General features: G+C 34.9%; 1 protein-coding gene across 9 annotated transcripts in view; it reads right to left on the bottom strand.

Moving 5' to 3' along the window:
* U2SURP (U2 snRNP associated SURP domain containing) overlaps positions 1–13,140 on the bottom strand; it is a 50,828-nt gene that overhangs the window by 7,621 nt on the left and 30,067 nt on the right. For 5 of the 9 annotated variants that reach the window (XM_071752160.1, XM_071752161.1, XM_071752155.1 and 2 more), the window contains 11 exons: positions 12,809–12,913; positions 11,556–11,626; positions 11,309–11,468; positions 10,037–10,199; positions 9,477–9,556; positions 8,344–8,431; positions 7,081–7,203; positions 6,023–6,179; positions 5,548–5,643; positions 4,854–4,920; positions 3,554–3,716 (listed from right to left, as the gene is read on the bottom strand). In XM_071752160.1, coding sequence (XP_071608261.1) covers positions 3,554–3,716; positions 4,854–4,920; positions 5,548–5,643; positions 6,023–6,179; positions 7,081–7,203; positions 8,344–8,431; positions 9,477–9,556; positions 10,037–10,199; positions 11,309–11,468; positions 11,556–11,626; positions 12,809–12,913 — 1,273 coding nt within the window. Of the gene's footprint in view, positions 1–3,553; positions 3,717–4,853; positions 4,921–5,547; positions 5,644–6,022; positions 6,180–7,080; positions 7,204–8,343; positions 8,432–9,476; positions 9,557–10,036; positions 10,200–11,308; positions 11,473–11,555; positions 11,627–12,808; positions 12,914–13,140 lie in introns of all 9 variants that reach the window. The other 4 variants (XM_071752162.1, XM_071752156.1, XM_071752159.1 and 1 more) reach the window with 1 other exon arrangement.

Below are 13,140 nucleotides of genomic sequence, written 5' to 3'. Positions count from 1 at the left end.
AAACTTCTGGCAGCCTGTCTTACATGCATGTTACACAACCCACTGCAGGCATGAAATTTACATGCTAAGAGGAACTACTTGCATGACACTTTTCTATGTGCAAAAAGGGGGGGAGGGGGTAAGGTGTTCCTTAGCAGGTGCCTGAAGGAAAAGAGGAAAATTAGCAAAAGTCCATGAAATAACCACTGACTCAACACCTCAAACTCCAACTATGTTAAGACCATATGGTTTCCTGAGACAGCTGTGGTCTTTACTGACCAATCACCAACGGATCTCTCCTCTGTATCTCCCTTTGAACCCAGGCAAACTGACTCCTTTTAGCTGCTGTGGGTTGAGGAAATCAGTTCTAGTTCATCCCCTGGAAAGAGAGACTAAGTGTTACAAAATTCTGAGACCAACAGTTAACTATGAAAATATCACTCTCTTCCACCTTTCTCCTGTCCTGAACCCCAAGCAAAGGCTTCCTCTTCCACCCTGCCCTTGCAGCAGCTGCAGAGCTTGGCTGAGCCTTCTGTAAGCCAGATAATTCCCTAATGCAACAGAAGCTCACCTTTCACCTTCAATTTTTTTTCCCCTGCATTACTGCAATGGATTGGCTCAGGGGAAGACTGAGCAAGTGCCACAGCTCAGAGGTTGGATCAGAATATTCCCTTTCATGAGAGGTGAGCAGCTAGATGAGATCAGTTCATCCTAGATCTTCATGTATAGCAGCTTTTGCTACTTGCTCTAAACACCACCACTACATATTTTAGATCTCCAAGTCCAGAAATGAACACCTAAACACCTAAAGATTTCTCCTGCTCAGAACCGCTGTATGAACTTAATAGTTTTGTCATCTCCCTTCAACACTTCTCAGCATATTGGCCATAGCAAACATTTCTTATTATCTTTTAATGTAGAGTATATATTGCTTACAATCCTACCAGACAGTTCCAGATTACCCATCAAGACAAAGAGATCCTCAAAAGATAGGCTTTAATCTCCTTAAGCATCTAATCACTAACTTTGTAAGCATTCCACTTTGCAAAACTGCATTTAGAAAGAAGTATTCTATTCTGATTGAATTGGTTATTTTTTAACTATTCTTGTCCAACAGACAAGAACTATTAAGCCTGTTTACCCAAAGTAGTAGATAAAATAACTTTATATAGACTGTATCTGGAGTCATTAATACACATGGTAATAGAACTTTGCAGTACTAAAACTTTGCAGTACTAGTTTCTAGACACAGCAGTGTCCCACAGCAGAGAGTTCAGAGGTTTTCAGAGACTGCAATGCAGAAATGTGTAGAACCACTGGGGTCCTGTGAGCAATCTCTACCAAATACTCCATTGCAGGGATGATATTTCTCATTAACTGTAAGGAGGTATCTCAGAAATTCAAGATAAACAGACTCTTGACTAGCGGTTCTCATCTTGAAAACTTTTGCTCTCCTCAAACTCATTTGAGGACAGTTTAAGCCTTTCCTTCAAGTTGAGGCATTGATTACTGACTAATCAGTAAGCAAGCATGTTACAGAAAAGGGTAATATCTTGCTACCTTGGCTCTGTGTACTAAGCACCATAATCCAGAGAAAGAACTCATGGAAACTGGATAGAACTTTGATTTCTTGACAAAAGTTACAGGGCTCTGAAATCCAGACCAAGCCTTAGATAATTTATTTGTTCCTTACTGCACTTTCCCCTCCCTGCTGACAAACTTAGTTTACTAACTGTCCCAAGAGAAAGAATTGTTTACTCCCACAAATTTAAAAAAAAAAAAAAAAAATCACATGAAAAAATGTCTTTCAGCTTCACCAGTAGTCACTGTAAACTGCTAGAGAATCAGACTTTGCCATTTATTATATGACATTTTTAATAGTGTATATAAAACTATGTAACAGCGAAAGGTGATAATTGGGTGTTTTTTTCTCTTCTGCTGCTCAAATTTATTAATGGATGTGTACTTTAGCAGGGACTGGGTACATGTACACAAAGCTCCCTGTTGGTGATTTTACATAGTACAGGGAGTACTTTTCTGTTGATGACAAGCAGAAATTTCAGCACGTCTACATAGTATCTGAAAAACACTTGTGTTTTTTCACTGGTTGTGAAAATTAAAAAAAATTACAATCCTTTTCTGCCAATTCCAGAAGTTGAGATAGTAAGTAACTTTCCAAAATGAATAAAGATGGCAATATGCACTTGAAAATGTCAAGTATTTACCACCTGTTCCAGCTGGGATACACAACACTTTTGCAGCAAGAAACTGACAATGGTTAAAGTAAAAATACTTCCTAATCTGCCTCCCCAGATGCCAGGATAACATCTATAAACCAGATACTCAGTCTGAAAGAAGCCCTTTCTGTAACCACTAAAATCATTTTACAAACAAATTAGAAACAGCAAAATGAAAACTAGTGGGTTATCATGGATTTTCTACAGAACTACTGCCACCATGAGTCAAGTCAGATGTAGATCCCATTTAGCATTTTTTCTCACATTCAGAATTTAATCACTTGAAACAGATATGCATCATGAACTTCAGAACTCCCATTACTTTTACTAATTTGAATTATTAAACATAAGTATACTTGGGAGAAACTATAGTTGTGATACTTTAAAATATTATTGCTTGTACATCTTAAAAGAATACTACAGAGCCTTGCTAACTAGTACATCATCACATAATTAGGGACACAGCCACAATTCCACCTTCAGAATATTACCCTACTTATCACCTGTATCACTTGGAGACCCTACAATGGCCACAAATAGTTTGGCAGCTTCCTATTACCATTTTAATGAACTGAAAAGAAAGTACAAGAATTTCACTATCCCATATAGCATAGGTTTTAATACTGAATACCAGATGGCAAGTTGCATACAGTTTTTGTATGACAGAAAGGCTACACTGCTAGAGAAAGCACATGCAGAATTCAGGTTCTAGTTACCTTCTCAGTCAAATCACAAGCTCAGAAGCCAGCATGAAGACATAAGGATATGTGCTCATCAACCTTAGCAGCTAAACTAATGTCTGTGCTTGGAGAAAGGATAAAAGAATGAGAGATTCTATAAACTTTATGTACGCCTCACTTCCAGGACTGATTAGTTTAACTGCATCTTCTTGTTTGGTAGCTGACACCGTGAAAAGAACAACTTTTAAATGCTGTGAAATACAGACACTTCAAGGCAAGAGGCTGAACAAGAAAGGAATGGGACTATGACCACATCCAGTCCACTCCCGTTTGTCAAGAGGAGGAAAGTATAGAGGAACTCAAGCAAGCAAAGGCTACCAGTGGTACTGAAAAAGCTAGTGAAAAAGAAAGGCAATTCTCAACATGCAATATACCTTGAATCAGATTTCATTTGTTCCTGCATTGTTTTGAAAGCCAAAACAAAGCAAGGCTGTAAACAAATATACCTTTATAAAAACACAAAGGACTAAAAAAGCAATATATAATAGGTTCATAATTATTTCAGTAAAAATAACTCCCTATTATATACAGGGATCTCAGGACAGAGGGGAGTATTATAAAGGTACAGCGGGGTGGCACAACACAGCAGGCACTGACCTCTATCTCTCTGAGCTTGGCACGCTTTTCTTCACTCATTTCTGAGTATTTGACTGATGACTTGGATTCAGGCATTTCTTCTTTAATAGGATTGGAATACATGTGTTGCTCTTCTGACTTAGAACTCTGAGTGTCTTCCTCATCTTCACTTTCTTCTTCTTGACTTTATAGAAAACACACAGAATTCACTGATACATACATATTCGAGGTAATTAACTGTTACAAAATTTTCTCTATCTCCTACCTAATTTGTATGATTAGTTAAGCTTTGAGATCTTAAAGTAAGATTATGTAAAAGTCTGTAACTACAAAACGGTCTCCATCTTTGAGACATATCTTAATATTCTAATTCAATAAAAATTTACTACTCAGATAATTTACACTTTTTATATGAACAAAATAGAGCAGAAGATTACTTGAAATTCAGTCACCAAATCCACACCTAACACTGCCACAAAAGCAGTCCTCTACCTCAAAAAAATCTCAAGTGCTGTAATAGTGCTTTTCAGATACAAATTTAATAGAAGAACAAAATTCACTACACTTTTGCTTTTCAGAGACAAACCTGAAACTTGAAACTATATTCCCAGACTGGCCACTAGAGTGCTGCCCTTCTACATGCAGTGCAGCAAGATACTGATAGCATTACTAAGAGATGCTCTCAGACTTCTAAATAACAAAGCAAAAAACTGTTCAAAAAACAACAGAGGGCATGGACAGAGGGCATGGATTCTAAAAGCATCTGAAGAAACATATACATCAGAACATTAGTCACTGTGTTTGTCTCAAAAGCAAAAGGCCAAGGCTTAGGTCCATTCATATATATCTGACATCCAGATTTCCAAACTGTTAAATATTATAACTTTCATTCCTACGATGAATTTTACTATACTATTTTACTATACTATTATAGTATAGTATATACTATATACTATACCTTTTACTACAGTAAAAAGTACATATATTTTTTTTTTTTTTACTTTTTTTTTTTTTTTTACTATACTGTTTTTTACTATAGTTTTACTATACTATTATAAAATCAGCATAAATTTTAAAATTATGGTTAACAACTTTACAAGAAGATTTAATTTATTGTGTTAGAAATAAATAGGGGGCTGAAAGTACAATGCATCAAAATTCTGATTTTTTTTTTTTTTCCATTTTCTTCTTTTCCTTCTTTGAAAATTTAATTTTTGCTCTGCTCTTCTACATATATATATATATTATAGAGAGTTCCAAGGACATTCAGCCCTAGCGGCAGAAATTTAGAATTATTTCATCAGAATGGAAAAGTATTTACTTTGGAATTTCCTCCTCCTCAGATTCTTCATGTTGGTCGAAAAGCTCCCACTTAGAAGTAGTAACAGCTAGAAGAGACAGTAAAATAATTTTAGCAACAGAAAAAGCTATCACTTAATCTGAAAATTAATACTTGTAGTTACAATAAAAATTACACTGTGATAAAATTTACCAACATCTACCATTTAATACATATTTCATAGGAATACTCTCTTGCATAGAAATACCCAAAAATGCACATTATCAGAATATTTACTACTTAGAGAACTCTTCAACTACATTGCATATTATGTTTAAGTAAATGCTTCAAAAACAGTCAAGTATTTGTCAATCTGTAAAAACTTATCTTCTAAGCAACTATTTAGAAAGACTGCCTTCCACATATGTAGATTTTTTTTTCAATACTTATCCTCACTGAACCATGAGAAGTGGCAAAAATGCTATGAGATTAACAGAAAAATATTTTTGAAGGTTGGTAAGTTATTGAAGTAGAGTAACAAAACAAGAATATACTATTTTCTTTACTGAATTATTAAACAAAAAGAAGTTACGATTGAAAATCGTACCATATTACTACTAAAATCATACTAACACCTTTAAACAGATCAGTAGAAAATAATCATGGAATAGGTGACATTAAACTTTCGCTTTATTTAGGGAAGTGTTTTAGTTCAATATATACTTTGAGAACAAACCTTGAGCTTCCAGTTCTGATTCATCCACTGCTTCCCACTTTGAAGGGGCAACTTTAAAAATGGGCTCATTCTTTTTAGGATCTTCAGCTGTATCCACTGTTGGAGAAACACATACAGTAAAATAATTTCCAAACCTCTTCAAAAGTTTAAATGGAAAAATCACAGAATCCTAATATAATAATCAGATTTAAATACAAGTATATTAGACCATTTTATTATTTGCCAAGAAAAGAAATTAGGATTTGGAACCTGATGTGCACACCATCAGAAGACAGCTACTGAGTCTCTGAAGCAATTACAATCCAAAAGCAGTTTTTTAACTTTTTCTTTCTAGACCAAATTGATTATTAATCCATTCAGCATCTTGCACATCTAAATGCCATGTTAATTCCTGACTGTACTTGTGAAAAACTACTTGTGTGGAAAAAAAAATTTTCAAGATTCAAATTGTTAGTAAAGTTGAAACACTTCATACAAGGAACTCCATCAAGATCGTCATCCAGGGATTTAATTGGGACTCCATCCAGATCATCAATAGGACCAGCATCAATAGGAATTCCATCCACATCTTCTAGTGGAGCACCATCAAGCTCTTCCTCAATGGGAGCACCATCAAGATCATCTGGTACTTCCTGAAAAACAATAATAATTATTTCAAGAATGAATCTACATTGCTTTTCTTGACTTCTCCAATAGCTGATTCATTTCTTTTTAAAGGTGTAGCTTTAAAAATACCTAAATCCAAAAAACCTCAGCTTTAACTTTTCCTACCAAGTACACTTGCTTAATGAAGAGGAAAAATAGCACAATATCCTCCTACAAAAGATATAAGGAAGAATTTGGAATTTTCGCACAACATACCGGAAGCTCTGCAATACCCATATTTAGAAGAAGACCTATTAAGATAAGGTTTAGCTCGAAATGAGCCCATTACAGGGAAATTATACTTACTACATATGAACAATTTCCTGAGAACATCCTCTCTACTGCTAACCTTTCAGCAATACTGCAGGTCTTTCTTCTAAACAGCATCCTTCCACCAAGTTACAAAACAAAGTTATCCTAATGTATATCCACTTACTAGTGTCCACCATCTCGATTCTTGAAAATAATACTTATATGTAGCTGTAAACACATCACATTCACTCACTGCTAATGGCAATCTAGAACTTTTAAGCACAAAGTTTCAAAATAGTAAATAATTTTTACCTGTCACTGTGCAATAACTAAAACTCATTCTATGCCCTGTTTAAATTAACCTCTAAAAAAAAATAAGTGTTACAGGATAACTAGAAAGTTAGCAACTTACTGTTTCTAACACAGCAAAGACCAAGGTACAATACGACCTGTGTAAATGATCTATCACAACCCTTCTCTCAAGCTAAAAAAGCCTAGAGGGCTGTCCAAGTGTGACACTCACTCAAGAGGATGCTTGATGATTCAGGTAGCTAGATACCAAGCTGTTTAGAATTCTCAGAAATTAAAACTAATGCTTGAAATTCTAACTCAAAATTCACAGGCAGGGTCACTCACCTCTGTTTCTTTATCTTCCATGATATTTACAAGCCCCAAGAAAATATTCTGTAGTTTTATGAGAAATGGTTCAGGATAGATTGCCCAGTCCTCCCATGCTCTGAAGCACGTCATTACCCGTTGCTAAAAGCAATAGGAAAAGAAAATGCTACGAAATTTTGTGCTATGAAATTTTAAGTAACTGGAAATATATCACAGAGAACTAATACTGTAGATAGCTGCTTCTAAGTAGTCCCATACTAGAGTATATGACAACAAAATCACGTTGGGCAAGACTAGTAACTGCATGAAAATATGAATATAAGAACTACTTTTTTAAAAATTTCACTTGGCTTTCACTTTTCCTTTAAATTCCTGATACACCATCAATTTCAGCTGCTCACAGTTCCTATCCCAAAAGTAAATTTCAGTCTCCTCAGATGAAGGTGTCTCTACTAAATTTAACAAAAAATCTTTCCCTTTATAAAATAAAAATGAAAATTAACAGTGGATTATTCATATTATTCAATTAAAGTTATGTTCCCACTTTCATTTTTTTGTGGAAGAAAAGTTCAAACTTGACACACCAAATGTAGCTGAAGATGTAGACAGATATAAAAAAACCCATAAAACAGAAAGCAACTGTAGTGCCTCTCTATACCATGTACTTTAATAAGCAGTTTTAAAATAGCAGATAACCACACTGTAAGCTATGTATTTAAAGCTTCTGATTTAAAAAGAAAGAAAATGAAAACAAAAAAAGGAAAAAACCCCCACCAAATAGTAAAAAAGGGAAAAAAGTTATTGTAGAGGCTTCCTTTAAAAACAGGAGAAGGAAAATCTAGGCTGAGCTTGAGAAATGGTGAGAAGCAGAGCATTTTATCTCAAAAATCACTGTTACCTACACATGGTCAGACTACTTCTCTGACCACAATGAGAAAAGCCTAATTATCACAGAAAAATGTTTTAAAATAACTTGATGCTCTTCTGTCCAGTAGTTTCTTTCCACACTGAGACGACCAAATTTATCTTTGAAACTGCAATTCAAGTACTAGAGAGCTATCCTCTCAACTCCACAACTGCACATATGTACCAATACACGTCAGCTGTTAGGTGCTAATTATCTTCCTTCATTTCAAGGTTATCATTGCAAAGAAGAATCTTTTAAAAAAGTTTAATTAGGAAGCTTGAAATTCAAACCACCTATCACTGGATGCAACCTCCTGCACAGGAACATTGATTTATTTGACTTCTACGTCATGTAAATAACAATGAAATACATACCTTGAAATTTTCAGACTGTAAATGGCCTTGTATTGTACGGTAAGTAGCATTGAGATCAGAGAATATCTGACATAATTTTGTTTCAAAACTAGAATTAAACATATACATTTCTTTGGTTAAACTTTGCAAGATATGTTTCTGGACATATATAATTCATGAAAATACCTGGGACACAGGACTCAAAAGCACAAGGTTCTGATCGCTATAGTAGCCATAAACCAAACTATAAAGCAAATATGGTTACTGTATATTAAATCACCTTGGACAACAACAGAACTGTGAAGGAAGATCTTCACATCTGCTGCAGTCTCTTTATACAGCCTGGAAGGACTGGAGGAGGATAAAAGGAGTTTTACAACTGCATATACAATGAAAGAATTGTTTCAAAATAAATTCGTATTTTTAAAAAATCCACAGTTATGTTTCGATTCTAATTTACACAAATTGGTCCTTAGTGAAAGCTCAGTGAGTAACAGCTGCCTGGCTTCCCTTGGGCTTCTCTCAATATGCAAAAAATAAACTAGTACAGCAAAGACACACTGCAACAAGAAACATGACATGCAATCACTATAGTTTTCTTACCTGACAAATACTGCCCATCATGCTACCATAACACTAGAGAGACCCCAGGCAGTAGATTCTACCAAATACCTAATTAGGACAAGTACTCTCTCTTGGACATTTTTCCTAAATTCTGCTCAGCATTTTAGAAACATGGTACATGCTCCCCTTACAAGTCTGCCAAACTTCATGACGAAATAAAAAACACCTTCTAATTACAAAAAAAAAAAACCTCATTTGAAACATTTTTTCTTCATGTGGATTATCTGCTATACTGAATCTGAGTATTATCTACAAGCTCTCTTCCTGTTAAGAGGAACTCTGTTACTCTCTCCTCTATGAGCTTCTAAGCAAGTGGTCCCTTGTAATAGGGCATAACCACTTCTTTTTGCATTACAAAGCAATGCTAAGCACCAACATGCTACATGTTACAAATTTTTATGCAACAAAACATACAGAAGTGTTGTAACAGTATCCAGACTCTCCACAACATTGATCCAGAGATGTACAAAACTGAATATAAGGATATTCTATTTTTTTTAATCATTGATCACCTAAAATGCTGTACTTACAATTTTCTATAGTAGGAAGCATTGGCAACTTTAGCTGAAGAGTTGTATAAAACATCCGACACTAGATATAATCTTGCAATCTACAATAAAGAATGTTCAAATTAATGATTCTACAGCTTAAATTATCCTGAAAACAAGAGAGTTTAAACTACCTAGAGCTACCAAATTAGGAGTCAGTGTAATAAACCCATATTGTTAGAAAAGGCAGCAAGTAACGAGTCCCTGTTACGCTACAGGGTACCAGCCACTACAACCTGGTATTACACAGTGTTAAAAAGGACAGATCATGGTATTCCAGTTTTTACTTCCTTATTTGAACTGTCTGTTCTGATATTTTCAACTAATCGGTAAGGCAGAGAACATTATTTACACACAGGTTCAGAAATAACAAACATGTAACAAAATCCCAAAGGAAAAAAGCATACTTAAATTCAAGCTCACATTTTAACATGAAACTTCAATGCTATGTGAAACTTATCAAATAATGCTCGTAAATTATATGCACATGCTGCTAACTGAGCTCTTCCCCCAAAACACAAGTGTATACAAAATCTCCACACCTTCTTAGGAAGAGGAGTCTTTAGAATGGACAAGGATTCTGTAATGCAGTCTACAATTTCTTCAGCAGCTTCCGCATTATTTAGGCAGAAAACCATTGCATCACCAATATCATTCTTCCGAGGTGTCAATCCACGCAGAATTTCCTCTAATTTGTCTCTCTGTCTGAAATACCAGGAATTTTAATACTTTCAATATAAAATTAGCAGTACATTGGGGGATTCCCGTTTTATGATGCTTTTGATTTTTCCATCTGTAGGACAAATGCAATTTTAAATATTTTTATATACTTTTGCCTGAGTTTTTTCTGTGACTCGTTAACATATACCTCCACATGACAGAAATAAACAAAGTTCAAAAAATTCCCACTCAAGTCTCCACTATATGCAGGAATCAAGTAAAACAACACAGAAATACCTAAATGCAGCAGATCAGCTTCTTTAAAAGTCATTATATTTTTTTAATTGAAGCCTAAATCAAAATGGATAAATCTAGAGGATGTGAGTAATTTTTGCTGTGGAGTATGAAACACTAGATTCAGAAAGCTAGTAAAAAGTAACTATTTCAGGTTTTCCCTGCCCTCCATATACAGAGAAAACTCACAAAAGACTTATCTTTTTGAGACTTTTAAAAAAAAAAAAAAAGCAATACAAGAAACTACGGATTAAAACCTCGAGAACCATGACTGGTATCATGACTATGATGAAAATAATGAAATGAGAAGAAATTCCACATGCTAAGAACACAGTCAGAATAGTAATTGAAAAATAAAGAATACATGTATTTCCAGTACCACAGCCACCCCCACCATGCTTACAATTCATAGCAAAGAACTCTGATGAACTGCCTCTTTCCACTATTAACAACCACTCCAAATTTTCCTTTCTGATGAACAGCATCAGTGAGTTTCAATTATTATAATGGTTTAGTTCCCGAGATCATAACAACATCGAATAAAGGTGTTGTATACCCTCACCAACAGACAAGGACACAAAATGGGCAAAAACTCTCCTCTTCACCATCTCCTTCAATTAATGGGTTAACACACCCATGGATAGAAAGGAGTTTTTGTTCAATGATGAAAAATCTAACCAAATCTGAATGTGTTCAGCAACAAGCATCATCAAAAAAACTTAACTGAAAAGCACCAAGGTTAGGACAGCTTCTAAGCAATACTATGACAAGCACAATGACATAACTGGAAAAACACAACAGGTAAAAAAGCAAGCAGATTAGTACTTAGAACAGCACTATAAAATGGTGGAAATTCATACTCTTCCTTAAGCGCCCCCTTCTTATTCGGTTCCTCAACAAATGCTTCTGTTTCTTGTTCTTCTGACATCCCATGCAGGTATGGATTCAATGGTGGTGGCCTCCAAAATGATCCATTTTTGAACATACGGAAATCTTCTGTCCTCCACTTGGTTGGAGCATCTCCCTACCAAAATACAGAAGTATTTTTATTTGGGTGTTCTTCTATTTCATTAAGCTTGAAGTTACCAATTGTCGCTAAAATTCTACTTGCCTGAAGAATAGAGTAAAGCTTCCATCTATAATAAACATGGGCTGGAGTCTGGTTTTCAAATAAAAACCTAAACCAAAGAGCAAAGAAAGATACAAAGCTTGTTACAAATTATTTAACTGAAGCAAATTCAAAGAAAGTAAATTAAAAAAATACATACATAACCAAAACCTGTTCAGAATCCCACCTCAGCTACCGAGTGAACTCAATTTAGATAAAAAACCATGTGCACATACAGCATAGCCAGTCAGAACAAATGCAACGACACACATCAATATGAAACGTTGAAAGAAGAGTGCAGAATTCCACAAAGGCACAGCATTTCATAGAAGTTAAAAGCAGAAAAAGTGCAGTCAGAATGAACAACTGTGCAGCTTGTCAGTAACACAGAAGAATCGTCAGTTTAAAGAGCCACTAACACAGTAAATGCAACCTCAGCACAAGCAGTGCAGGAACTCCTATTATACAGTTTGGTTGCTCGGGTTGAATTCTAAATGTATTGAAGTTTTCCACCAATTAACTGTCTGTCGGAACACTCTGACAAGATCAGGGAATAACAATGATTAACAGTAATAATAATAGCAGCCAATTTTTAATGGACAAGATATTTTGAACCGCATATTTTCTAAATTTGTGTATTCAACCTTATTGCAAAAAAACATTTTTACAAGCTTTTCAGTGGTCCCTTATAGAAGTTTTTCAGAGAAGGTTTTTCAGAAGACTTTTTCAGAAGGCATTTCACAAGAAATTTGGAAACTGATCCTTTTTTCATTCGATTAATGGCAAGAGGTAGGAATTCTGACAACTTCACTATATCAGCTAAGGTTTAATCCCATTTGCACTAACATCAAAGAAAAATTATGCCCAGCTGAAGGGTAAAAATTAGGCTCCAGGACTGGACTTAACATTCATTTAGTCTGTCTGGTTTGAAACCAATTTTTTCTTTTTTTAAATGTATGCTACTTTGAATCCCACAAAAAAGTAGGTGTTAAATGTAATTTTGTTTATATGTATGTACAAATGTATTTTTAGTGTGTACATAGTATTTTATTGACAGGCACACATTAGTAACAACTGGAATAAAAGTACATTCTTCATCAAAAAATGCCATAAGCACTTCTGCAAGTTTTAAGTATGCACATAAAGCTAGAAAACAGTAAAACCAACTCTTACTAGTATTTCAGAAATTAAAAATACTAGCAGCTGTGAAAACAGTTTGTGCTATTTTGAAGAGAAGCAAAGTAATAAGCACCTGAACATTGGATTGTTGATTTCTCGGTTCATGATCATGGCTTCAAACATTGGCCCTTCCCGTACCACAAACTCTATCATTCGATGTATCAAAGCGAGCAAATTCCTATAACAACAACACAGTTAAAGAAAAATTGATTCAGACCTAACACTATATAAAACTACACTCCACCTAAGATACTACAACTGTGCAGGAGATTATTTTGCTGTACTGTTAAGAAAACTGTATAAAAGATAAAGTAACATGGAACATATAGCCTTGCACCACAGACACGGGCATTCTAAAATATAGACATGCCTAAGGGTGGTGGAGTAAGAATTTAAGAGGAGATC

The sequence above is a fragment of the Heliangelus exortis genome, chromosome 9, assembly GCF_036169615.1.
Source record: "Heliangelus exortis chromosome 9, bHelExo1.hap1, whole genome shotgun sequence".
NCBI lineage: Eukaryota > Metazoa > Chordata > Aves > Apodiformes > Trochilidae > Heliangelus > Heliangelus exortis.
This window is presented reverse-complemented; position numbering and strand designations above follow the sequence as displayed.